The sequence below is a fragment of the Pseudopodoces humilis genome, chromosome 27, assembly GCF_049639895.1.
Source record: "Pseudopodoces humilis isolate 2021_Gansu_Grassland_sample_001 chromosome 27, ASM4963989v1, whole genome shotgun sequence".
Classification (NCBI taxonomy): Eukaryota; Metazoa; Chordata; class Aves; order Passeriformes; family Paridae; genus Pseudopodoces; species Pseudopodoces humilis.
This window is the reverse complement of record NC_142226.1, coordinates 6,208,288-6,233,982: the sequence shown is the minus strand read 5'-3', so window position 1 is coordinate 6,233,982 and position 25,695 is coordinate 6,208,288. Positions and strand designations below refer to the sequence as shown.

Here is a 25,695-nt window from a genome sequence, read left to right as displayed (position 1 = left end):
CGGGCAGTGGGGCGTAGGGTGGAGGCCTTCCCCCTCCCCAACACCCCATGCCAGGAATTTCTCATCTCAGCAGAAATCCCTGGGGTTGTTTGTGCTCCACCTCAGAGCTGGAAGAGCCGCTCCCCTGGCCCCAGGTGTCTGGGACTGGCTGTGAGAGCCAGCTGGCTCTGCCAGGCAGGACTGTCCCCTCCCCAGGAGGCCCCTAGGGTCCCACAGGACAAAAAATAACCCAGGTTGGGGACAGGGATCTGTACAGGACACGTCCCTGGGGCACAGGGGGCACTGCTGTGTGGGCAGCAATTGAATCCCTCCTGTAGAAGCCATCCAGTATTTTTCCAGTGTCTTTATTGGCAAGCCCGGTGCTGTGTTCCTGTCCTGCCCTGCGTCCAGCACTGAACGGACCTGTCCCATTGTGGCCCCGGCTTCCTGATGGTTGCACTCAAGGGCCTGATCCAGGGCTGAGTGCTGAGAATGTCGCCCAGGTCTCTCCCTGCAGAGCCAGGGTGGCTCAGGCCAGGATGGGGTAGGTGGCCTCAGTGGCCACACCACAGTTGTTGTCCTTCATGGCCATAAGGATGTAGCCATTGTTGCCCCAATATGTGGACCAGGAGTTCTTGATGAGCCAGTAGGTCTCTCCCTGCAGGACTCCGTAGCCCACAGCCAGCACTGCGTGGTCCAGTGATCCCGGTGTGTTGTCTGCAGGGAATGACATTGGAGAGAGCTCGCTTGGAGAGCACCCCAGTCTGGAGAGTATCTCTGTCTGCTGAGCATCCCTGTCCAGAGAGTACCCCTCTCCAGACACCATTCCTTTTTGGGGACCGTCCCTGCCAGAGAAGATCTCTGTCCAGTAATCCCTGTCCAGAGGACATCCCAGTCTGGACAGCACCCCTTCTCCCAGGGCTACCCTCAGTGCTGCAGAGGACTTCAGGGTTCCTCCCCTCCACCCCTCCCTTGGCCAAAAAGATGGGACCTAGGTGTCTGGCATCTCCTTGGGCACCCAGGACCTCCCGTGCCCCGTGCTGCTTGTCTCACCGCACTTGGGCTCGTAGTAGATGCCATTGGAGTAGAAGGAGAAGGTCTTGTGCGAGGCATCGATGCTGACGGCCACGGGGCCATGCTTGTAGATGGCAGCTTTGACTGCTGTGATGTTGCCCGAGGTGACGTTGACGTAGCCCGTGATCTTGGCCAGCATCTCAGACTGGTTGTAGTGGCACAAGCCATTCTACATACCCAGGGGACACACACTGTCATCGGGGCCCCCAGGATCCCTCGCTGGGACCCTGCGCCCCTGCCTGACCCTGTGCATGCAGGGAGTGATCTGGAATTTGGGTTGTGAGAGCATCCTGGCTCTGACCCCGCTGTCCTCTCAAGCCCAGGGTGGTGGGGATGTTCTGCCAGTTGCTCAAGGACACAATGTGGGGAGCTGGCTCTGCACCCAAAGCCCTGGAGGGCTGTTGCCTGCATCTTGCTGCCACATCCCCAGGCAGCTTTGCTCCATCCCTGGGTACCCTGAGGTATGGAGTGACTCATGGCACCACGCATGGGTGGAGGAGCTCTGTCCCTGTTTTGAAAGAAGAGAAACTGAGGGACACGGTGACAAATCCACCTGGATGAGCCCTGGGGCTTGGCTTTGACAGTTCTGTGAACTACGGGAGCCTGGTGCCTTGGGGACAAGGTGACATCCTCATCTCCAGAGCCTGTTAGTGCCTCTGACACATCCACGTGGGTCCCACCATGGCTTTAAAGCCCCGAGATGCTGGGAAGGCCATCAGGGACAAGGGGCCACCCTCACCTGCCCCTTGTAGGTGCCGTAGGACTCGGTGCTGGCAATGCCCCCGTGCTTTTTGATCCACTCGTACGCTCGCCACTCCTCGCCCCCGTCGCAGGCATAGTTCCCAAAGCCCCAGGAGCAGTCAATGAGGACTTGTTGGGACAGGGGGGTCAGCACGCCGGTCTGTGGGGAGGACACGGTGCAGAGATGGGGACAGGCACCCTCCAGGCACCCCATCCCCCCTGTGGGGCACAGCCCTGCTCCCACCTTGAGGAAGAGGGCACCTTCCATGGCTCCCGTGGTAGCAAAGCTCCAGCACGACCCACAGACAGCCTGATCCTTCACGGGGGTGACAGCGCCTGGGGACAATGGGGTGGGGATGAGAATCTGGGTTGACACCGAGGGATGAAGGCAGGCGGAAGGGAAACTGAGGCAGGACTTGAGGTCAGAGGCAGCACAGCCAGATCTTGGTGCTAACTGAGAAGGGGGGAAATGCACCAGCAAACCTGGGAGCCCTGCTCTTGGCTAGGGGCAAGCTCTGGGGGTGTCACTCCCAGCTGACAGGGACATGGGTGTATCCAGATGTCACTTCAGATGTCACATCTGTCCCTTGGGCACCAGAGTGAATTCAGGGCCAAGTGATGACCCAGTTGCCTTTCATCATAGAAACACAGAATGGTTTCCATTGGAAGGAACCTCAAATACCACCTCATGCCACCCCCTGCCATGGGCAGGTTCCACTAGACTGGGTTGCTCCAAGCCCTGGACAGCCCCAGGTTCTCCACACAGCCTGTTCCAGTGTCTCACCAACCTCACAGATGTGCACCCCAAGGGACAGCACAGCCCCACAGGCTCCCCGGTGTAGTGACGGGGAACAGGGGAGCTCTGTGGGACTCAGTGCAGGCCCGGGTGAGGAGCGCTCAGTCCCGAAGCACCCCGGTGTCCCTGTGACCCCACACATACCGTACATGCGCCAGTCAAGGCTCTCGGGCAGGATGATGCTGGCATGGAGCTCACTGGGGAAGGGCAGCCCATTGTTGGGGGTCCCACTGCGACGGCGGCCCCGCAGGGCTGCCAGTTCCTGCGGCGTGCGGTCGGCCAGGTGGTTCAGGGCCAGCGTGTAGGAGAGCGCGGCGCGGTTCCGCGAGTGCACAAACCTGCCAGCGTGGTGGGGACAGCACCAGCTGGCACTGCCACCACCTCCTCGGTGTGAGCAGCACCCCCAGAGGGTCCTCATCTCCCCACCTGTACCTCATGTTGTGCACAAAGATGCTCTGCCTGTGCTCCAGCTCCCGCTCGGAGCTGTAGCGCCGCCCCATCTGCCGCCGGTAGTCGTGGAAAACCCGGTGTGCCCAGGGCCGGTGCTGCCCCACCAGGTCCTCCATGGGGTTTGCCAGCACACGGTGCTCCGCCACGTTCCCCGGCAGCACCCCACACTTGGTCTCTGGGCACCGAAAAGAGGACGCTGTCAGCCCGAGCCCCACAGACGGGAGAGGGGGCCCCTCCCTGGCTCACCATTGACGGGCAGGTTGAAGATGGAGGGGGGGTAGCTGTTGTCGAAGTCAGTGTAGGCGATTTCGTACTTGTCGTAGTGGGAGCCCAGCAAGGTGTTGTACCCCCGCATCTCGTAGTGCACGGGGGCCACCCCACAGCTGGAGTTGGTCACCCACAGGGTGTAGACATTCTTCTTCTGTGCCCAGCGGGTGACGTTCTGCCACACGGCACAGTAGCGGCCCTCGTAGTACTCCTCCCGCAGGAACTGGGGGGGGACACGGCCTCAGCGAGGGGACCCCAACCTCCCCCAGCCCTCCTGCTGCCCATGCAGCCCCTTTGCACAGCCCAGGGCACACACCAGGCCCTCGGGCTGGCTCCGGTGGCTCCGTGGCCGTTAGCACACAGCCGTGTGTGAGATGGAAGTTGGGGCAAGGACATTGGGTGCAACCCAGGGCAGAACCCTCTGTCTGGCTCGGTGGTGCCCTGGGGACACTCCACTGTGCACAGCACTCTGTGCACCCATAGCAGGGGGCCTGGCTGTGCTTTCTCCAAAAACCTGAAAAGATTTTTTTCCTGCGTGTTTCCAACCTCTTGCCACGCAGCATGTGTCCAGCTGAGTGACAACCTGCTGTCCCCACTGCTCTCGTGCTGTGCCTAGCCCTGACGCAGGCTGGGGCCGGCAGGAGCTGAGCTGCTGTGCAGAGACTTGCCCCAAACCATGCCGAAATGCCAGCATTTGTGTGGGATGTGACACGTCCCAACACGACTGCTGGAGCTGGGAAAGCAGCCAGGAGTCCGGCCCCAATCTGGGTGGGGAAGTGACCCTCCCTGCACCCTGGGGTGTGGGGACACGTCCTGGCCAGTCCCAGTGCCCTGCAGCCCTCGGACAGAGAGGAGCATCTCCCAGCACTCCCTCCCACAACCTGCTTTGGGATGCAGGTCAGATCCAGGCCCTGAGCTTCCCACCTTAAAGCCCCTCATGCTGGGGAAGACGCTCTGAGCCGTGACCACATCCTCCTTGGAGCCGGGCAGCTGGAAGCACTTCCTGGTGTTCACCTCCTTCTCAGTCGTCTCTGGCGTGATCTTGTACCTCATCCCATAGGGCTTCACCGCTGCCAGCTGGTAGGTTATCACCTGCCCTGTGCCAGGGAAAGGGAAACTGAGGCACGGGAGTCCTGCTGTGCAGGGTGGGCACAGCTGGAGCAGCTGGGTGCCCAGCTCTTACCTCCATAATACTGGATCCGGCTCTTGTTCCCCGTCAGGTTGTACCAGGCTTCAAAGGGCTCCTCAATCTCAGCGTAGGGCAGCTTAATGACCCCTGCGAGCCCCCGGCACAGGACACAGGTCAGCCCCAAAGCCTCAGCACCCCAACATCCCTCCCTGAGCCCCGCAGAGTCTGCAGACCCACAGCTGACCGAGGCAGTGCGCCCATGGCTCAGGAAGAGACTCAGCTGTGGGAACCTGCCCCAGTCTGCCACTGGGACAGCCTGGTCCTGGTCCCAGCAGTGCTGAACATCCTCTGCTCCCCCCCACGGGGGGCTGCGGGGTCCCATTACCTCGGACATGGTAGATGGAGCCAAAGTGAGGGGGCGGGCGGGAGAGCCCATAGTCCTGTCCTGAAAGGCAGAGAGGGGCAGGGTGAGGTGTCCCCCCCCAGACTGAGATGGGGAGGGGAGGCTGCCAAGCCTGGGCCTTCCCTGCTTGGCCAAAAGAGCTTCCTGAGCTCATCCAAGGCACACCAAGGGACACTGAGGCACCAACACCCTCCCAGGGTCAGCACCATGCCACAGCCTGCCGTGACACTGGAGCAAGCCCTGCACTGTTGCACCCCTGGGGAACCCCAGTTCCTGGGTGACTGCTGAGCTGATGCCACGGTGTCACCCCCAGCACTGCTGGCCCTGGACTTGCATATTTCCAAGGTGGGACCCAGCCAAGCTGTCCCCAACACACAGAGCATGGTTGAGGGATGCCAGGGACCTCAACCTGGCACCAAGCTGCAGATGCCTGGTTCTGCCTGGCATCTCCCAGTGACCTCCCCAGTCTCCCTCCAGGCTCCCAGCTTGTGCAACCCCACGCCAACTGCTGGGAACGAGCCCTTCCCTCCCTCAGCATCTTCCTCCTTGCCAGGAGTGACCGGCAGCACCTGCCGGACCCAGACAGCACCTGCCCAGCCCAGGACAGCGGCGAGCACACCCTCCCCCCAAGCCTCGGGGAGGTGGGGACGAGCAGACCCCCACCAGCACCGCAGGCTGTGCCGTGGGCGGGTACCCACACACGTGAGCCTGACACCCACAGACAGTGTCAGGCTTGGGAGAGCTGCAGCCACCTCCCAGCCCCACTGGGCTTTATGGACACCCAGAAAGGGGGTCCCACGGGGGCATGGTCACCCTGCCACCCCTGTCCCCTCACACTTGGCTGCCCTGCCTGGTGGGTTAAACCCCTTGCATTAAAACCTCAATTTAGTCTTATTTTCACGCCCCCAGCCCCACCAAGCCCTCAAGACACATCTGCCCCCCGCCCTCTTTCCTACCCACCCCAGCTGTGTCTTGGAGGAACTGCGAATTTTGGGGCCCGACAAACAGTAAAACCACTTCCCCAGACTCAAACCTCGCCTGCAATGCAGCGGGAGATCTGGTGGGGTGCCCCCCATCTCCCTCCCGTGCCCGGGTGTCCCCGGCGAGGGTCAGACTCACCCCGGACGGCGATGCAGAGCGCAGAGGCCACGAGCCAGAGGAGAACTCCCATCCCGGCCGCCCCGGCTCGCCCGGCACCGGCTTCTCTGCTTTAAGCGGAGGCAGCGGCGGCGAAAGCCGGCGGAGCCAGTGCAGAAGCCGGGCCCTCCCCGGAGGAGGGCAGGAACCGGGGCAGGAACCGGCCCCGTGCGCTGCCCGGAGCGGGGACGGGCACCCCGGGGCTCTCGGCGGGGAAAACGTGTCCCGGCAGGGCCCGGAGAGGGAGATGGAGCAACGCCGGGCGCTGCGGGAGATGGGAGGTGCAGGATGAGCCCCAAAGTGCCTCAAGCAGCATTCGGGTGGGTGCACTGCATGGATCTGAGGGACACCCCCCAGGCTTCCTTCCCTCTCAGGATGAGTCAGGAGGTGACAAGTTAAGGAGCAGGTCCCCAGCCCGGTGGGGACCCAGGGCCCCCACCCGCCCTGGCGCACCCCGGGAGAGCACCGAAAGAAACGTGGAAGCCGGAGCCACTGTCACAGAGGAAAGAGGTCACCTCGCGAAGGTTAACTGCAGGGCGAGGAGGAGGAGGAGGAAGACTGTGGAGAGATGGGAAGGATCCGACTCCAGTCCAGCTGTGTGGGAGGACAGTGTGACAGAGCCGGGACAGAGCCAGCTCCAGGAGGGTTCAGAGAGGATGCAGGGGAGCTCAGACAGGGCGCAGGGGGGGGATCACACAGGATGCCTGGGGCTCAGGCAGGGTGCAGGAGCACTCAGACAGGGTCTGGGTGGCTTACCCCAGTCCCAGAGCTCACTGAAGTTTGTGGCTTGGTGTGACCGATGCCAAATCTTGGAGCCATCCCACCAGCAACTTTTACCTTTTATAAGGGGCAGATAAGGGGTCCGATGTCTAGTGGACAATCCACGGACAGGACTGGCTTGAGCCACGTAAGAGCTGCACCCTGTCTTGGGTGGGGTGGTGGGGACACCCACCCAGTGTGGGACGCCCCTGGAACACAGCCCAGAGCTACCTTCCATTACCAGGCACGGTGGGCTGTTCACTGCCCCTCCACGGTTCTGCCCTGCCCCTGAGAGCCTGTGCCCGAGGGACGGGGTGCTGCTGTGTGCGTCCTGTCACCGGACAAATCCCAGCAGGCAGAGCCTGGGAATCCACGCCAGCGTCTCCTTGTCCTGCTGGGGACCAGAGCCCCCCGATGCCTGTTCCCCACTGTAGCAGCTCCACGGGCAGGCTGGGGTCCCCAGCGAGAGCGCCGAAGTGATCCAGGGGGGATCCGGAGGGGGATTCGGGGGGGATCCGTGGGGGATCCAGGGGGGATCCAGAGGGATCCGGGGGGGATCCGGAGGGGGATCCAGCAGCCGGCTGGGCTGGCTGGTACAATGAACCATTGCTGGGAGAGCGGGGAGGAAGGGGGGGCGAGGGGAGGGGAAGCTCTTGCTCGGCTGCCAGAGCCGCCGAAGAGACAGGGGAAGCTCACGGCCGGGCGATCCCGCTCTCCCACGGCAGCGCTGGGCGAAGCGGGGGCTGCCGTGGCTGCCCGGCCGGGGGTCCCGTCAGGAGCCCCGTGGGAGCGGGGGGTCCTTGCCAGCCGGAGCAGGAGGGCTGACGGTAGGAGGTGTGTGCGGTGTGTGCTGCAGGGGGGCGGGGGGCTCACCCTGTAAGAGCGTGGGGTCTCTTAATGCCCTTGCCGTGTTCTGCTGAGAGATGTGGGGGGTGGCTCTGGGTCCCAGGAGGGACGGGCTCTGAGCCGTGGGGACAGAGGGTCCCATGACACTGGTGGGGTCTGTTGGGGAGCCTGCCCTCACTGTGCCCTCACTGCTTCCCTGGGACGTGCCTGAGGGTGGGAGGAGACCCCCGTCCGTCCTCGCCATCCTGGAGGGAAACGGGTCAACAGGGGTCTGCGGTGTGTGTGTGAAGATCTGGGGGCGCCCACCAGCTACAGCTCGCCATCCTGGCGGTGACTGGCGGTGACACCACGTCGGGAGCCGCGCCGTGCCGGACCCGCACGCTGGGGAGGGGACAGGACACGCTGGGAGACCTCACACACCTGTGCCCTCCGTCCCTGCAGGTGCCCATGGGATGCCAGCCCAGCCAGCGCTCCGGGGCGATGCTGGGGGCTGAGCTCTCCGTGGCTGGGGGAACTGTAGGGGGCTCAGGCCCTGGCCGGAGCGGATGCTCCCCCTGCTCCCTGCAGCTTTGCTTCGTCCCTGATCCTTGGTGTGTCCCAAGGAGGGACAGGAACTCTCTGCTTCCTGCCCTGCACAATTCCCTCCCCACCCCGCTCCTCCCGGGACATTGTATTTGGAGCCCTGGCTGGCTCCCTCCCTCCGCCCCTGCAGCCCCTTGGATCCGGGAATTGCTCTTCTTCCAGCGGAAATCCTGCTTTCCCGGCCAGCGGTGGGGCTGGAAGGCTGGGGAAGGGGGGCTCCCTCTCTACTGAGCATCTTCTGCCAGAGAGGGGTGCAAGAGGACCCCTCTGTCATGGGTCTGGTGGCTGACAGGTGGGCTTGTGGAGGTCGCTTCTGGGGCTTGGCAAGTCCTTCATTTTCCATCCCAGGGAATAGCCCTGCTTGTGGGCATGCAGGGGATGGGGTGTCATCCCTCCTTGTTCTGGAGGAACCTGCTCCCACTGGGAGCCGCAGGGGACTCACCAGGCACTGGGTGACCTGGGAGGACTGAGCTCCATCCCCAGGTATCCTCTGGGTGGAGTTGGGGCTGGGGGCAGCAGGGAAGGGGCAGGGAGACGCCACCATCTGCTACAGAGCTGGAACAAGGAGCAGATGGGGGAGGCAGATGTGGCCTCTTGTCCCCTCCCCAGGTCTGTGGAGTCCTGGACATGGGATGGGAACCCAGCTCCAAGTCCTGTGTCCTGATGAGCCACCTTTTCCTTCTGCACTGCAGCTACCTCTTGCCTAAGGTTTCCTGCTGGTACAAGGGATCTCCAGAGCCACAGGGTGACAGAGGAAACTCGGTGGCACCAGGCTGGGCTGTGCAGCCCTCTCGGTTCCTCTTCCCAGGGAGCGAGAGCAAAGCAGAATGACAGTGCAGGACAAGGCATGGGGGGATTCGGGATAGCCAGGGGGCTGCAGCCCTGCTGTCATCCCTGCCTGACCCTCCCAGCTGCCACCATCCCCAGGGCTCGAGGTCCTGCCAGTCCTGTGACCTCTTGGTGGCCACAGCACCATCCTCTTCCTTCCCCCCCTACCCCACACCGTGCTCCTGCTGCTTCCTCTTCCCACTGCATAGCTGCTGTGTGAGTTCCTCTGGCAGCTACCTCCTGCCCAGGGGGTTTGTGGCCACCTCAGCCTGGCAAACGCCACCGTGGCTTGTCTCCACGGCATGGAGCGTGACAGTCCCAGCACCCCCGTACTGCTCCATGTGGCTGCATCCGCCCAGAGCCCGAGGTCTCCACTGCTGTTCTTCCCATCAGGGGGGTGGAGGCAGGCCACGGAGGTGACCCCAGGGGTACCCCGGCCCTGCAGGTGACACGTGGGGTGACAGTTGGGTGTGCAAGGGGTATTGTGCCCTGTCTAGGAGCTGGGGGTGGGGCTGAGCTGCCCCATGTCCCAGGGGCCTGGGGAGCAGATGGATGGGCAGTCAGGGATGTGCCCGGCGGGACAGGGGTGATCAATTGGCTGGGTCTCAGTGCAGGGCGGGACCTGGCAGCTCGGCCGGGTCTGGTGCCGGGGGAACCAAGGCGGGAAGGGCTCAGTTGCCATCTGCTCCCCGGCTCCAAGCAAGCTCCTTTTTGGGAAAGCTGGAGCCAGACACCACCGAGCAACCGGCAGCCACGGCAGCAGCTGCGTCCCCTTCCCATGGACAGCGCGAGGGGATGGCTCTGGGCCACCCTGGGGTGAGCTCAGGGGGCTCTTGGATGCGCAGGGAAAGGGAGGCCTGGGTGCAATGCTGCTGCACAGCACCTGAAGCCTTGATGCTGCGATGCTGGGGGGTTGCACTTGCCTGGAAGATGCTCCTTGCCATCCCCATCCCTGCCGGCAGCCGTGGCAGCTCCACTGCTTGGTCAGCACTGAAATTCAGCAAAATGGGAAGTTTCTAAATGTGGTGGGTGGGTGATTCCCACCCAGGGGAAACAGGATTTGTGAGAGCCAGGGTTGTTCATTAGTTTAAATAGCCACTAATTATCATCAGGAATAAAATCCCCAACCAGCCGAGTTTCCTCAGATTTGGCAATGCTGCCCTGTCAGCAACGGCTGTGGCCTTGCCACACTACCAGTGTGGAAAACAGAGATGGAAGGGGAGAGCTGGGCTCTTTCCAACCCTACTGAGTGTGAGGAAAGGGAATCAATGACTGGGAAAACCCGCCTGAAACATCTCATCCACCCCAAAACCTTTGTCTCCTCCTGCTCAGTGGAGTGCAGAGGACAGCACACCTTCCTGCTCCTTGCCTCTGCTCTCAGCTGGAGACAGAGTGACCTTCAGCACGCTGCAGACTGGAGTGCTCTGCCCAGTGCAGACTGGGCAGACTGGTGTGGGTGGGTGCCCGGCAGCTAGGACAAAGGGCTGGGGATGGATGTCTCCTTACAGCCGTGACAGGAGAGAGGAGAGATCCCATTTCCTCCTCCTCTGTGACACCTTCTCACCACATGCGGCTGGAAGAGCCTGTCCTGACCACAGCGATGTGAGCAGGGACCTTTCTCCCCAGAACACCCACTCCCTGCCAAGCTGAGGGTGTGGGGATGGGGGCGCTTTGGGGGCTCCTTCCCACTGGCTCTGGCTCCCCTTCAGCCTCAGGGATGCAGATGCCCTGAAAGGACGAGAGCGGTGTGGTGAGGACACAGTGAGAAAAAACCACACTTGAGGATGTGGCTTCAGCCTGCACCGGGCTGCCGCAGCCCTCGGAGGAATGTTACAGCTTTGTGGGGGTGTTGCAGATCACGCAGATCATGTTAGCTCACGCAGGGGGGTTGCAGCCTTTGACAGGATGTTGTAGCCCATGCAGGGGTGTTCTGGCTCCTGCAGGGGTATTACAGCCTGTGCACGGGTGCTTCGGTCTGTGCAAGGCTGTTGTAACTCCTGCAGGGATGTTACAGCCGACGCAAGTGGTGTTGCAGTCCAAGTCATTGGTGTTGCAGCCCGTGTAGAGGTGTTATAGCCCATGGCAGGGGTGTTACATCCTCTTATGGGGTGTTTCAATCTATTCAGGGGTATTTTATCCCTTGGCAGAAGTGTTTCAGCATGTGCAGGGGTGTTTCAGCCCTGGAAGGGGTATTGCGGTCCATGCAGAGGTGTTGCAGCCTGTACAGGGTTATTTTATCCCATGGAGGGGTGTTCCAGCCCATGGCAAGGGTGTTTCCCCCCCACCTGATGCCCTCCCTGGTGTCCACAGGTGACTCCTCTCCTCCCTGAAGTGACATGGAGCAGCTGAAGTGACCTGAGGAGCCGTCGCAGTGAGTGGAGCCGCCGTGGAGCACCCACGGGTGCCAGGGGGACGTGGGGTCCCCTGGGCAGCGCAGCCCTCTTTGCAGCGGTGCCTCTGGCGGCGCCCATGGGGACCCCAGTGCCCCCCTGGTGTCCAGTACGCCAAGCTGGGGGGTGGCAGAGCCCCCCGGGGCCGGCGGGGTGCACCCAGCACCCGCAGCCATGGGTGCGCACCCCGCGCCCTGCCGGGCTCACGGACCCTCTGTCCCACAGGCGGTGCCCGGGATGGGCTGTGTGCCCTGCAAAGAGAAGGGGGCTGGCAAAGGGCAGGCAGGGGGAGAGGGAGGCTCCCTCCAGCCCCCTGCCTCCCAGTACGACCCCGACCCCACGCAGCCAGGGGCCGCCTTCACCCGCATCCCCGACTTCAACAACTTCCAGGGGCCAGCGGTGCCCCTGGCCCCGTCCTTTGCGGAGCCGGGGGGCTTCACCTCCAACGTGCTGCAAACGCGGAGCGGGGGCATCACAGGTCAGCGGGGTGACCGGATGATGGGGAGAGGTGTCCACCTGCACCCCTGGACTCTGGGGTCACCGTGGTCCCCTCCGTGCCACAGGCGGGGGGGTGACGCTCTTCATCGCCCTGTACGACTATGAGGCCAGGACGGAGGATGACTTGTCATTCCAGAAAGGGGAGAAATTCCACATCGTCAACAACACGTGAGCGCCCCCGGGCCTCCTGCCACCCCCAGCACCCACATGCCACCTGCGGGGGTGCGTTTGTGCCCTGGGTCCCCCCGCAGGACCCAGGCTGGGGACCCGAGCTCCGCCTGGGCTGCCCCGCTCGGCTCCAGGGTCCGGTGTCACGAGTGGAGCGGTCTCAGCGGCTGGGGCAGAGCGGGTCTGGCCGTGCTGTGGCCAGGGTGAGGAGTCTGTCTGTCTGTCTGTCCCTCCTCCTCCATGTTCTGTTTCCCTGCCCAGGGAGGGGGACTGGTGGGAGGCCAGGTCACTGAGCTCGGGTGCCACGGGCTACATCCCCAGCAACTACGTGGCCCCTGTGGACTCCATCCAGGCAGAAGAGTGAGTAGCGAGGGAAAAGGGATGGAGACAAACCCCAGCCCCACCTGCCTCAGGCTCAGATGTCCCTGCGAGCCCCGGCAGTGCCACAGTGCTGGCATGGGGCTTCCGTGGTCCCCTCGGTGGTGCCTTCCTGGCACTGAGCCCATCACCGTGGCAGGTGGTACTTTGGGAAGATCGGGCGCAAAGACGCAGAGCGGCAGCTCCTGTGCCACACCAACTGCAGAGGCACCTTCCTCATTCGGGAGAGTGAGACAACCAAAGGTACGGGGACAGGGGTGGGGACACCAGGGGCTGTGCCCCACATCCCTCCCTGACCAGTATCCCCACGTAGGTGCCTACTCCCTCTCCATCCGGGACTGGGATGAGGCCAAGGGAGACCACGTGAAGCACTATAAGATCCGGAAACTGGATAGCGGGGGGTACTACATCACCACCCGTGCCCAGTTCAACACCGTCCAGCAGCTGGTCCAGCACTATATAGGTAGGGTGGGGTGAGGGGCACAAAGGGGGGGCAATAAGAGCAGTAGGGAAAGCTCAGAAGATCCTTTGGTAAGAGACTGGGCTGACGGGGTTGCACTGGGGAAGGAGGGGGCTGTTCTGTTGGTGGCATTAAGGGACTCCCTGGGAGCCTCCCCTTTGCCATGCCCAGGTTGCAGGGAGTTCCCGTTGTCTGCAGGGTGGGCATCACCCACTCCCTGGGTGTAGCTGGAGGGACTGGGGGTCCAGCCCAGCCGAGGGGGTGTGGAGCTGTCCTTGGGGCAGGTGGAGGGGGATGCATTTGTATGTTGGGGGTGGCTGGGTGATACAGGAGCCTTGGTGATGTCTGGGATGGTGGGAGGGGAGCAAGGGGCTGGTGGGGGTCCGTGCCCACACTGACTCCTGTCCCCCTGCAGAGCGGGCAGCTGGGCTGTGCTGCCGCCTGGCCGTGCCGTGCCACAAGGGAACCCCCAAACTGGCCGACCTCTCAGTCAAAACCAAAGATGTGTGGGAGATCCCCCGTGAATCCCTCCAGCTCCTCAAGAAGCTGGGAAATGGGCAGTTCGGGGAAGTCTGGATGGGTAGGGCCTGGTGGGCAAGCCAGGGCAAGAGGCAGGGGAGACGTGGGGGTACCCCCAGGCCTGGCACCCCACCGGGAAAAGCTCATGCCTGCCAGGACAGGCTGAGTGACTCCGATTTGCTGGCATGAGGAATTATCTTGTGTCCTGCTCTGGGCTCTCAACGGGTACCCCAAGATGCCCCATGTCACCTCTGCACGGGCAAGCAGACCCCTGCTGCAGATGGGACCATAAGACCAGGCCAGGGGGTCCCACCTTCGTCATCCTCTTCCTCTGTCATCCCCTGCTTCCTCTACTCATGCATGCTGCCTTCATCCCATCACATCCCCTTCCTCCTCCTCCCTGCCTGCCCCCCATGCCCCGCAGAGTACAACGACGGGTTGTGCCATCTGCTCACCCACCCGTGCCCTGCTGTGAAGCCACAGACCCTGGGATTAGCTAAGGACGCCTGGGAGATAGCACGGGAATCCATCACCCTCGACGGGAAACTTGGCATGGGATGTTTCGGAGCCGTGTGGATGGGTAAGGCTGGCCCGGCCAGCCGGGGTGGGGGAGCACAGGGGGCAGGAGAAGCCTTGTTCTGTCCTGGCAGGGAACATCACAGGGTGCCAGGTGGTACCCACTTGTGTGGGGGAAATGGGAACTTGGCACAGAATCCTTGAAGGCTTTGGGAATGGGGTGAGGTTGGTCGGGGTAAGGGGAACTCGTTCTTCTGGGTGGGGGATGCAGTGGGATCACAATGCCCACCAAGAGATCCCTTCCTTACCCTGCCCTGATTCCTTGCCCATCCATCCATCCATCCATCCATCCATCCATCCATCCACACAAGCATGCACCCCCACACCCCTCCATCCACACACCCCTCTATCCTGGGCTGGCTGTCCCCTGGGCTCGTGGTGACTCTGTGTCCCCAACCCAGGCACATGGAATGGCACCACGAAGGTGGCGGTGAAGACGCTGAAGCCAGGGACCATGTCCCCTGAGGCTTTCCTGGAGGAGGCTCAGATCATGAAGCGCTTGCGGCACGACAAGCTGGTGCAGCTCTACGCTGTGGTGTTGGAGGAGCCCATCTACATTGTCACCGAGTTCATGAGCCAGGGTGAGCGGGGACATCTGCTTGGGCACGGTGCCAGGGCAGGGGGGCTCACAGGGGAGGGCAGCCTTGGGTTTTGGGGGTTTTTAATGGAGACTCCTTCTGCCTGCAGGGAGCTTGTTGGATTTCCTGAAGGATGGGGACGGTCGCTACCTGAAGCTGCCCCAGCTGGTGGACATGGCTGCCCAGGTACTGGGGGGCTGGTGCGGGGTGGGGGTGCAGCCCCAGGGGTGTGCTGGGGGGTCACCACTGCTTCATCCCCCCAAGATTGCGGCGGGCATGGCGTACATTGAGCGGATGAACTACATCCACCGGGATCTCCGTGCTGCCAACATCCTGGTGGGGGACAACCTCGTGTGCAAGATCGCTGACTTCGGCCTCGCTCGCCTCATCGAGGACGATGAGTACACGGCGCGGCAGGGTGGGGACTCCTGCTCTCTGTCCTCCCTCTTGTGTCCCGGAGCCTGGAGATGGTCATCCCCGGGGCTGAGTGACCTGGGCAATGGATGACCCAAATTTATGGGTGTTTTAGGTGATGGATACCTTGGATCACCCCAGGGTATGGGTGTCCCAGAGGACAGGTGCCCCAGGGCATGGCTACTCTGACTGATGGATGCCCCAAGTGATGGGTGCCCCAGGTGCAGCATACCCCAGTGCAGAGTGCCTTGGGTGCTGGGTGTCCCCTGTGTGAGGTGCCCCAGGCAGAGGGTTTATGGGTGCTGGGTGTCCCCAGTGTAGGGTGCCCCCCTTTCAGGCACCCCGGGTTCAGGACACCCCCAGTACAGGGCACTTCAGGTGACAGTGCCTCTGGTGCGGGGTGTCCCCAGATAGGGGTGTCCCAGGTGCGGGGTGTCCCCAGATAGGGGTGTCCCAGGTGTGGGGTGTCCCCAGATAGGGGTGTCCCAGGTGTGGGGTGTCCCCAGATAGGGGTGTCCCAGGTGCGGGGTGTCCCCAGATAGGGGTGTCCCAGGTGTGGGGTGTCCCCAGATAGGGGTGTCCCAGGTGTGGGGTACCCTAGGTGTAGGTGCAGCCCCAGCCCTGGCTCACCTGTCTCCCCTTGCAGGTGCCAAGTTCCCCATCAAGTGGACGGCTCCGGAGGCTGCGCTTTTTGGGAGGTTCACCATCAAGTCTGACGTCTGGTCCTTTGGCATCCTCCTGACTGAGCTGGTGACCAAAGGCCGGGTGCCCTACCCAGGTATGGCCCACTGGGGCAGGGGCACCCCTGGAGTGGGCTGGGCAAGGCACAGAGAGGGGCTGAGCCTCCCTCGCTTGTCCCATGCCTCAGTTTCCCCATCAGAGAGACCAATGCTAAACTGGGCTCTTACCCAAACCACAGGGTAATGCCACTGTGTGCCTCAGTTTCCCTTGTGGCCGGCCCATGGGGGTGCTGTCACTGAGCGGGGGGTTGTCCTTGTCACACAGGGATGAACAATCGAGAGGTGCTGGAGCAGGTGGAGCGGGGGTACCGCATGCAGTGCCCGGGGAGCTGCCCCCCGTCCCTGCATGAGGTGATGGTGCAATGCTGGAAGAGGGAACCCGAGGAACGCCCCACCTTTGAGTACCTCCAGTCCTTCCTCGAGGATTATTTCACTGCCACCGAGCCCCAGTACCAGCCCGGGGACAACCAGTGACCCATGCTGGCACCCTCAGGAAGCTCCGGGGTGGCTTTGGGGTGAATCTCCTTTTTTCTTTAGAGGTCGTTGCTTCCTTTGGCTGTGCCCCCCCAAATGCCTTTGCATTGCAGTGCTCAGGGTGCCCAGGGAGGACACAGAGCTTTGCACAAGGATGTTGGACTCAGAGAGGAGACAAACTGTGTGCCCCAGCCCCCCCTTACCCCACTCTCTTTATTGTCTTCACACCCAGCTTTGACTGCAGGGGGGACTGTGGGGAACCCCCATGAGCCCTCCAGACACCCCCAGACCCACAGCAGCAGAGGGCTTGGGGGGAGCTCCCCATGCCAGCCCCAATCTCTTCTGGGAGCACAGCTGGGTGGGTTTCAGCCCCCCAAAAACCTGGCACTGACCTGTGGGAGGTCATCTCAACCCTCCCTCCCGTTATATCTCCTTTAATTTATAAGATTTTATATGTCTCCACCAAGCAGCCCCTACCAAGGGATCCCAGTATTTGGGGGACCCCTTTGTCCCCTGCCTCACCTCCTCTGCTTTACAGCACAGCCAGGTCCTGAAAGCCATACAGACACCTCTGCTTGTGCTGGGGGACAGGGGGCCATAAGGACCTGGGGGGACCCTGGCAGGGGGACAGCTCTGCCCCAGGGGCTGTTCCCTCCTGCCCTGCGGGGGCAGGACGAGGGTACGGGATGGGGTCACCCCACAGCACGTGGGGAGGTCATGGCTCAATGCTCTGCACCGGGAATTAAGGAGGCCTGGGGGTGTCAGTGTGAATGTAAGGGCTTCAGAGGGTGCCACCCTGCCTGCTGCCTCTCCAGGCACTCCCATTCTTGAGTGGGGTCCCAGCCCTGTGCCCCACAGCCAGTAACCCTCCCACACCCCTAGGGCAGGGCTGTGGGCAGACAGTGCCATGGGGGGGGAGGGAAGGGCAGGGGAGGGATTTGTTGTTGTTGCTTTTTTTTTTATGAAGTCTGTAAATACAGAGAAATAAAACCTTTCTAACAAACTGGGGGCAGCCCAGATCCTTCTGCCCCTGCTCTGCCCCAAGAGAGACTGAGGGGTGGTTAGAGCTGCAGGGACAGCACTGGGTTAGAGGATTTGGGGTGGGAACACCCATCCCCTTGGGGGGGCTTCCAACTTCAGCCAAGCCAGGACTGAGTGATGCCCCCTCACCCCCTCCAGCCCCAGGGCACAGGTTTGGGGTCCCTCCTCCAGGGGGGTGAGCACAGAAAGTTCCCCTGCCCCCAAGGCCATGTGGGGAGGGGACACAGCAACTTCCCTTGCGAATAAAAGCCTGGAAACGCTGGGTCGGAAAGCATTTGGGTTTGCAAAGCTGCCCCCATGCAGAGCACCCCACAGCCCCCCAGCACTCCCCAAGAGGGGACTGTCGCTTCCTGCCAGCTCTGACAGGGACGGGGCCCAGGCTGTGCTTGCAGGTTGGGGAGGAAGAGGTTAATTTTCCTTGTAGCTCGGCCTCCCCAGCAGGGCCCAGCTGTGCCGGTAATGAATTCCTCAGCACTGATGGGAAGGAGGGACTGGCCCCCACCCCAGCCAGTGGGGGTCAGGCTATGGGGAAAATGCATATGGGGAGGGGGGCAGAGGGCAGTGGGTCTGGGGACATACCAGGGACTTAGGGAATATGCTGAGGTGGTTGGGGACATACCAGGAGGCTTGGGAACACGCCACCATCCCTGGGTACCACCAGGCATCTCTACAGCTCCTGCTTCACCCCACCTCCTACAAGGGCTTTGGATCCCCCGGCTCCATGGTGGTGGAGTGGAACAGCGCTGGATGTGCCCCTGCTTCCCCATCCCAGGGAAAAATCCCTGCGGAAGGGCCAGGCCCCCAACCAGGCAGGGTGGCAGGCTGCCCAGGGCTGGGGGACAGAGCAGATTGTGTGGCAGGGACAGCCGAGGAGAGGACGTGGCTGGCACTGGGCAGCCCCAGGCACAGCCCCAGTCCCAGATTGTGACCATCGGCTCTGGCCACCCCACACCCGGGGCTGGACCCTGAGGGACACAGCCAGGGGCACCCCATGGCCACGGCACTGTCACTGTCATCCCGATGTTTGTCATACACAGGCTCTGGCACCCTCCCAGCACCCCAAACCCACCCTCCCAGCACCCCAAACCCACTCACTCTGGGTGTGGCACACATCTTGCCCACACAATGTTTCCCCACAACCACAGGGACATGTGCTGTCCCTGTCCACCACGGGAGGGGACAAAAAGCCCTTCAGACAAACCCAAATCCATACCCAGGCACTGAGACAAAGCAGGGTTGGGGTCCCCAGTCTGTACCCCCTGACACTGGTGCTGGACAGGGTCCACTTGTGATTCATCCCCAGTGATTAAAGTCTTCCTTTAATTTCAGCTGGAGGTTTCATAGATCAGGCTTGGCCTGGGGGGCGAACCCCATCCAGGGAGCAATGGACTGAGAGGTGCTTCTGGACCTCTGGTGTGCTGAGCTCCAGCTCTGCCAGCCCCAACTCCATCCCGGTTCTGCCCATTCTTACCCTGTTCCTGCCCTTTCCTGCCCATTCCTGCCCTGTTCCTGCCCATTCCTGCCCTGTTCCTGCCCTGTTCCTGCCCTTTCCTGCCCTGTTCCTGCCCTGTTCCTGCCCATTCCTGCCCTGTTCCTGCCCTGTTCCTGCCCATTCCTGCCCATTCCTGCCCTTTCGTGCGCATTCTTGCCCTGTTCCTGCCCTGTTCCTGCCCATTCCTGCCCATTCCTGCCCTGTTCCTGCCCATTCCTGCCCATTCCTGCCCTGTTCCTGCCCTTTCCTGCCCATTCCTGCCCTGTTCCTGCCCATTCCTGCCCTGTTCCTGCCCTTTCCTGCCCTGTTCCTGCCCTGTTCCTGCCCATTCCTGCCCATTCCTGCCCTGTTCCTGCCCATTCCTGCCCTGTTCCTGCCCATTCCTGCCTGCTCATGCGTTCAGCGGGGCTGATCCCACCATTGTCTGTCCAGCTCCCGACTTGAAATGATGCCACTCTTCCGTGTCCCTAGCCAAGGCCCCTTGTTCCCAGCAGTGCCGGTGGCAGGAGTGGGTCAGGACCCGTGTGGATTTGCCACCTGCTTTTCCACGCAGTTGTGCCACCGTAATCCCGGTGCAAGCACGGCCATGTCATCAGAGCGTGTCCCCCGTTTTGCTGTCATGACCGAGAAGGCTCTTGGGGAGAGGGAGTGGGGCCCTGCAGGTCCCCGTGTGAAGGGGCTCAAGGGACGGACCCCGTCCTGGTCCCCATCCTCTGTCCTCCCCTCTGCCAGCACTGGTGCCCACAGGAGGGGTGAGGGGCGGAAAGGATTTGGCTGCGGGGTGACCACAGGCTGGCCAGGGGAGGGGCATCGATTTTATGCTGATGCTGGGCGGTATTGATCGGGGGGAAGAGACGAATGTGGGTGGGCACAGGGAACCCCGGAGCCCTTCACAGAGCTCCTGCCGCTCCCAGCAGGGTCCACCCTGGGGCCAGAAGCGATGGGGAGGTGGGGAAAGAGGCGCCGCAATCTCATTTTTGCTTAAGAGCTTGAGCCGGGGTTTTGAAGGGAAGAGCAAAGCTCAGAGCTGGGGGCTCTGCTCTGGCCCCTTCCCCTCCCGGCTGGTTGGTCCCTGCAGCACCTGCAGAGGGGACAGAGAGCGGCTCAGCGCCACTGCCCTGCCCCGCCCCGCACCCGAAGCTGAATCCAGCGTCACCAGGTGTCCCCGATGCTCCGCAGGACCCTCATCCCCGTGGTGCGGAGCCCCGCTCCTGCCCGCACACCCCGCCCGGCCGGGGGGCTCCGGAGCCAGCGAGCCCCCGGTGCGGGGCACAGGCGTGAGGAGCTGCGGATGGCCGGAGCCTGGCACGAGGCAGCCGCAGCATTGCCCCCTCCCCGGGGCCCCGAGCCCCCAGATGCTGCTGGAGGCCCCCGTGACCGGGAAGGAGCCGTCCCCACCCGCGGCAGGGCGGGGGTTTGTCCCTGTGCCCCCTGGCTCAGCTCCCCAGGGGCTGGCAGAACCCGCAGAGCTCCTGGGTCGTGGATCGGAGCCACGTCTCCGCGGCAGCACTGGCCAGACAACAGTGGAAAATGGCCAAAAATGTGGGTTTAGACTTGACCAGGCTTGAGCCTGCTGGTCCGGGCCTGCAGGCACTGTCCCCCCAGAGGGGAAACTGAGGCACGGATGGATTTATCTGCAATCGCCCAGCAGCTCAGCACCAGTCACTGTGAGGGGACACCTTTTTCCGTGGAAAAACAACAGACAATTAGCGAGAGCTGTGCACTGACAACAGCAGCATCTGTGACAGCAATGGGGGAGCAGCAGGATTTGGGGACGGCGGTTTGCTGGGTGTGGGAATGGTCGGGTGACAGAGCAAACACCGGCAATGGGGAGGGGGCACAGCGGGAGCCTTGCTCTGCTGCCCATGGGGCTGCTCAGAAATGGTTTTATTGGGAGAAACCGGGAATGGTTTTGCTGCTGCTCCAGGGCAGCCGGCTGCTGGAATTGGGGGATGAATTGGGCTCTCCCGCCGCAGTTTCCTTTATGGAGGCAAAACCTGGCTGGGCCCAATTCTCCACAGACGTTGGAGGGACAGAACATCTCCCCACCCCCCCAAAACCCCATCAGGGTCTCTGGACTGCGCTCCCCACAACAGCAACTCCTATATCCCAGTAAAGCATCAAACACCTTCCTCTGCCTCCTCGCCTCTACCCCCGTGCCCCCAGATCTCCCCCCAGCACCCCGCAGCCTCCTAACCCCTTGCTCCCACCCCGGGGACCCGGTGGCTTTCAGGGTGACAGCTGCCACCACCCCCCCAGTCCAGCCAGCCACAGCGTTCCGGAGGAGAAGCCACGCAGCCCACCCTGCTCCCGGTCACCGGGGGCTTCACGGGGGTGGGGAGGGGGCGGCTTGCGGGGACACGCACTGAGCCAGGGACAGCGGCGGCAAAGCAGCCACTAGATGGTAGCGTAAGTCCACGCCAACGCTGCTGACACAGCACTTGGCTGGGACAGGGTGCCCGGGTGACCCGGGTGGCCCCGGGGACCCGCCTCCGCCACCCACCCCCCCAGCGAAAAAGAAATCCTGGCAGGGCTGAGCACTGGCGGAGCTGTGACAAGAGTGGCACGGGCACAGCTCGCCCGCCCCGATGCCCACTGCCATGGCTGGAGCCGCACGAGCCCGCGGTGACAAGTGGGGGACCCCGCTCCCAAACCCACCGCGTCCACCTCTACCCCAAACTCACCAAACACAACCCCCAAACCAGCACAGGGCACGAACCTGACTTGAGAGGGAACCGACCCAGGCCTGGGGACGAGCAGGATGACCCGCAAGGCACCCGGTTCAGTGTGGGGGTGCTGGGCACCCACGGGAGCCTGGCAGGGCTGGGGGGCGTCCATCCCCCTGCAAAGTGCCTCATTCAACTCCCCATCCTCCTCCAGCCCTGCCTGGGGCTCCACGCCAGACTGATATATATATTTTATGATAACTATAGAGATGCACTTCAAACCTGACAAAGGACTTTGACAGTTTTAAGCATCTCTTTGATTAATACATGACCTTTTAATGCTTTGGATTAAATTAATAAATCTTTTACATTCTAACCCATTCTGCTTGCAATGTCATGTTTTTTGCATGACCTCTTCCTCTTCCCTGCCCTGTCCCTCTGTCCCTCTCTCCATCCCTGCACAGGTACAGTAATCCACAGCCTTGCAATATTCATGGGGCACAGAGCCCTGCAAAGCGAGAAGGGAGGGGTACTCCTCAGTGTCTTTTTTGTTTTGGTTTTTCTTTTTGTTTTGTTTTTTTATGAACCATCCCTAAAAATAGCAAGAAAATTCAAAGCTGACATTCAGGGCAAGGGGATGAGGAAGCCTGCAAAGTTGCTCACTCAGCCACCAGCAATTGCAGTGATCCTGTCTGCGTGTGCAGATTCCTCTGCTGACCGGGCTGGAGCCCAGGCCTCCACTCTGCTCTGCTTCCAGGAGCACTGCAGCCTGCTCCCCATCCGTATCCAGGGTGTGCAGAGTCCAGCCAGTCCCAAATCCAGCCCCCCCGATCCTGATGGGGTGCACAGAGGGGACGGATCTGACACCTTTCCAGTTGCAATAGGTCCCAGCTGGAAGACAACTCTCAGCATGACCCCAGCCCAGCAGCCCATCCCAGTTTAGCAGCGACACTGGGGTGAGCAGCGTGTGTCTGGAGTTCAGATTCCTTCCTTGCTGCCTGTTGATCCAAAACACACATGAAACCCCAACCTGCCCCATACAAGGGACAAGGCAAAAGCCAGGTGCTGTCTCTCCCTGCACCCATGTTATTCCATCGATGACTCACGTGTTATTAGCAGCCAAGCAATATTCCCAATTCCCTGGAGTTAACCCTTCACTCATCACTCACAAAAACAGGATGTCATAACAAATATCACTGGTATTATCTGCTTTAATTATATTGTATCTACCCAGCTCCAGGAACATTAACAGCGACGGAGACTTGGTGCTGGGGAGATGCTCCATGGAGCTGTGGGGAGGGAGGCTGTGAGGTGCTCAGGAAGTTGGGGGGCAGCTCCCTGCTCTGCCACCGCTGTCCCAAGGGCCCTTGTTCACCACCTTTCCTCCTGCCCTTCCCTTTGGCACATGGCCAAGAGGGAACACAAAAAAATTGCAGGAGCAGGGTGTTAGCAAACAGCAGGGATATTTCCAGGCCTCAGATAGACCTTTTGATTTAAAAAAGAAAAAAAAAAGAAAAAAAAAAAAAAAGAGTTAAAAGTGGGAGGGGGAGTGGGGAGTGGGAAGGAGAAAAGGACGTGATTGGCTCCGTGGGCACACTTGGCTCCGTGGGGATACTTGGTTCCGTGGGGCTGTGTGAGGGCGCGGGGGTGCTGACTCGGTGACAGGGATGAAGTGCACCCCAGACCGTGGGGAGGGGGGTGTGTGCCCCCAAATCCTGCATCCCTAAGGAGGGGGTGCGCAGTGCGGGTGCAACCCGGGAGAGGGCAGCAATGCCCCGCACATCCCACCGGGACCTCGGGGAGCGGGGGCAGCCTGGGGGGCTGCCCTCCCCCCGGGGTGTCCCCCCCGAAGTATCCCCTCTCTGTAAGTATCCCCCCCTCCCAAAGCGGCGCTCGGCGGCCGCGCGCCCGTTTGCGCCCCTCCCTGCGCGCTTCGCAGCGACTGGGAGGAGAAAAAAGCGGGGGGAGGAAGGAGGAGAAAAAAGAGGGGGGGGAAAGGAAGGACTACAAGGCCCGGCATGCCCCGGCGGTGCTGCACGGCTCCCCGGGGTGCCGGATGCTGGCCGTGCCGCTGACAGCGGAGCGAAGCGGAGCCGCGGTCCCCGCCGCGCACGGAGAGAGGAGCGAGGGGCTGGGCGCGCCTGGCCGCCGGCTCTGCTCCCCCCCTTTTATCCCAGCCCCCACAAAGCCGGGAGCGGCAGAAGGCAAGAGAGAGGGAGGAGGTGGTGGAGGAGGAGGAGGAGGAGGAGGAGGGAGGAGGAGGAGGAGGAGGAGGAGGAGGAGGAGGAGGAAGGGGGGAGGCAGCGGCAAGCCAGGGCTCTGCTGCGCTGTGTCTCTCTTTGCTTCCCGCAGGCGGCGGGCGGCGGAGGCGCAGAGGGGAGGTCGGTTCCCCTCCGCCTCCCGCTCCGCTGCCTTTTGTGTGTGTGTGAGAGGCGAAGGGGGGGGGGGAGAAAAAAGAGGAGGAAAAAAAGGGGGGAAAAAAAGGGGGAGAAAAAAAAAAGGAAAAAAAAGGGGGAAAAAATAAGCTAAGCGGCAGAGGGGAGAGAAAATCCCGGAAAAAATAAAAGAGAGGGGTGGAGGGGGGGAGAGGGAAGGAGGAAAGAGCAGGCAGGGGACGGAGGAGGGGGCGGGCTGGCAGGAGCGGAGTTGCCTGGGGAGAATGTGAGCAGGAGGCGCTGGAAATGCTCTCGTTGAAGGTGGCGAGCGGTGCCGAGGGCTCCGGGACCCCCGCGGCCGGTCAGGACGCAGCCCCGGCGGGCGGCAGGAGCCTCCCCAAGCGGGCGGGCTCGGAGGGGCGCGGAGTGCAGGAGCCGGCGGGTGAGTACCGGGGACCCCCGCCTTTGTGTGGGGCTGGGAGGGGGGAAGACACACGGGACACCCCCTTTGGGCAGAGCGGGGGCGGGGGGGGGGGAAGGCGGCGTGTCGCGCGTGTGTGTCCCCCCCCGCGCCGTCCCCTCCGCTGAAGTTGCGCGGCGAGTTGGTGCCAAATTGCCGGAGTTTAATGGCACTTGTGGTGGGGAGGGGCGTGCGGGCGAGGGGGGCCCGGGGCGAGCCCCCCATTGCGCGGGGGCTGCCATCTCCGCGAGTTCGGCTGCCTCCCCCCGGACACCCCTCCAGCTCTCCTCCCCGGGTGCGAGCGGTGAGTGACAGCTGTCAGAGCCGGCTCCGGCCACTAGAAGGCAGAGCCTGTCAGCAGCGCGGGGGGCTCGGGGGGCTCCCCGGAGAGCACGGGCACCCCCGGGGCACAGCATCCCAGCCCTTCCCCTGGCAGGCTGGCTCGGGGGAGAGGGGGGCTGCCCCGCGGGGGCGCTCCCGGGAGGGTGCGGGGTGAGGGGCGTGCGGGAGGCTCCCCCCAGCCCCGTCGGTGAAGTTGCGTGGTCCGTGGCGCGGGGCTCGGCGAGCGGTTGTTACTCCCGTGCCTGTCATCCCCCCTCTGATTTGTTTTTATCGAGCAGCTGATTTACCCCCCCCCCCCCCCCCGCGGCCCCTCGGTGCTTGCGACAGGGACCACGGGGGACCGCGATGGCTTTGGCGGGGGCTGGAGTCACCCCACAGGGTCACGCTGACGCCAGACTCTCTGTGCTTGGTGTCCCCAAGGCCGACGCAGGTGGAGACACCTGAGTCCCCGCTTGTTTATGTGCTGGGGAGACGACGTGGCTGTGCCCACGACCAGGTGGCCTCGTGCATCCAGCCCGTGTGCCCGTGGCTGCCGGGAGAGCCCCCCAAAAGCGGCGGGGTGAGCTCATTGTGTGCCACAGCGCGCGGTGGAGTCACTCCAGATTTATCCTGGCGTGACAGAGAGCAGAAACGAACCCCCGGGGTGACGGGCACGGATCCTGCCCTGCTCTCTTTCCCACCCTGGTGCCGGCGCGGTCTGAGTCGGGGGCGCGTGGTCCAAATTGGAGCCCCGTGGTCTGAATCGAGGCCCCCCTCCCAAGCCTCTCCCCCTTTCCTCGCCCCCCCCAGGTGTCCCCTTACACTGGCTTCTCCTGCTGGGCTGTGGAATTTGCAGGGGAGGGTGGTGGTGGTGGTGGGGAGCGGGGGGTGGAAGAGGAGGGCGGAGGGGGGGCTGGAGAAGGGATGGCGCGGCGCCAAATTCCGCTCTGCCATGTCTCTGTAACCTGAATAGGCCAACTCCATCCCCGGTGCGAGTCCCCCGGGGCTCTGCCGCGCTCCGATGCAGTCAGGCGGGAGGTGGCTTTCGCTCGGCTCTTGGCGTGTCCCCCCTGCACAGCCCCAGAGCGGTTCCCTCCCGGACAGCGGCCGGAGCCCGCCGGGAGCCGCTCGGGCAGGAGGTGGAGATGGCTCTG

At 62.7% G+C, this 25,695-nt stretch overlaps 3 protein-coding genes across 10 annotated transcripts in view; 2 read left to right on the top strand and 1 right to left on the bottom strand.

The window, feature by feature from the left end:
- Nucleotides 1-341: 341 nt before the first annotated feature.
- Nucleotides 342-6,127, bottom strand: LOC102102458 (digestive cysteine proteinase 1-like). Its single transcript, XM_005529666.3, has 11 exons — nt 5,959-6,127; nt 4,822-4,881; nt 4,491-4,583; nt 4,232-4,404; nt 3,287-3,530; nt 3,023-3,215; nt 2,735-2,928; nt 2,039-2,130; nt 1,793-1,954; nt 1,033-1,222; nt 342-696 (listed from the first exon to the last, which is right to left on the bottom strand). Exons 1-11 carry the CDS (start codon nt 6,008-6,010, stop codon nt 509-511), a joined length of 1,641 nt encoding a protein of 546 aa, XP_005529723.1. The 5' UTR covers nt 6,011-6,127; the 3' UTR covers nt 342-508.
- A 1,283-nt stretch (nt 6,128-7,410) lies between these two features.
- Nucleotides 7,411-17,094, top strand: FGR (FGR proto-oncogene, Src family tyrosine kinase). Of its 3 annotated transcripts, XM_014258535.2 has the most exons (14): nt 7,411-7,569; nt 11,302-11,362; nt 11,607-11,859; nt 11,945-12,047; nt 12,309-12,407; nt 12,565-12,668; nt 12,739-12,888; nt 13,301-13,465; nt 13,829-13,984; nt 14,382-14,561; nt 14,668-14,744; nt 14,823-14,976; nt 15,619-15,750; nt 15,978-17,094. In XM_014258535.2, the coding sequence occupies exons 3-14, from the start codon at nt 11,619-11,621 to the stop codon at nt 16,184-16,186; spliced, it is 1,770 nt and encodes a 589-aa protein (XP_014114010.2). In that variant the 5' UTR covers nt 7,411-7,569; nt 11,302-11,362; nt 11,607-11,618; the 3' UTR covers nt 16,187-17,094. The 3 variants fall into 3 exon arrangements, with proteins under 3 accessions (XP_014114010.2, XP_014114012.2, XP_005529724.2); XM_014258537.2 differs by lacking the exon at nt 13,301-13,465; XM_005529667.3 differs by lacking the exon at nt 13,829-13,984.
- Nucleotides 17,095-23,469: 6,375 nt separating this feature from the next.
- Nucleotides 23,470-25,695, top strand: part of AHDC1 (AT-hook DNA binding motif containing 1) — a 53,171-nt gene continuing 50,945 nt past the window's right edge. For 2 of the 6 annotated variants that reach the window (XM_088067510.1, XM_088067509.1), the window contains exons 1-2: nt 23,470-23,589; nt 24,082-24,202. Coding sequence is in view for 2 of the 6 variants with exons in the window: in XM_088067506.1 (XP_087923632.1) it covers nt 24,067-24,202 (136 nt within the window). In the remaining 4 variants the exon portion in view is untranslated. Of the gene's footprint in view, nt 23,590-23,709; nt 23,767-24,048; nt 24,203-25,695 lie in introns of those variants that run through there. The other 4 variants (XM_088067506.1, XM_088067505.1, XM_088067508.1 and 1 more) reach the window with 3 other exon arrangements.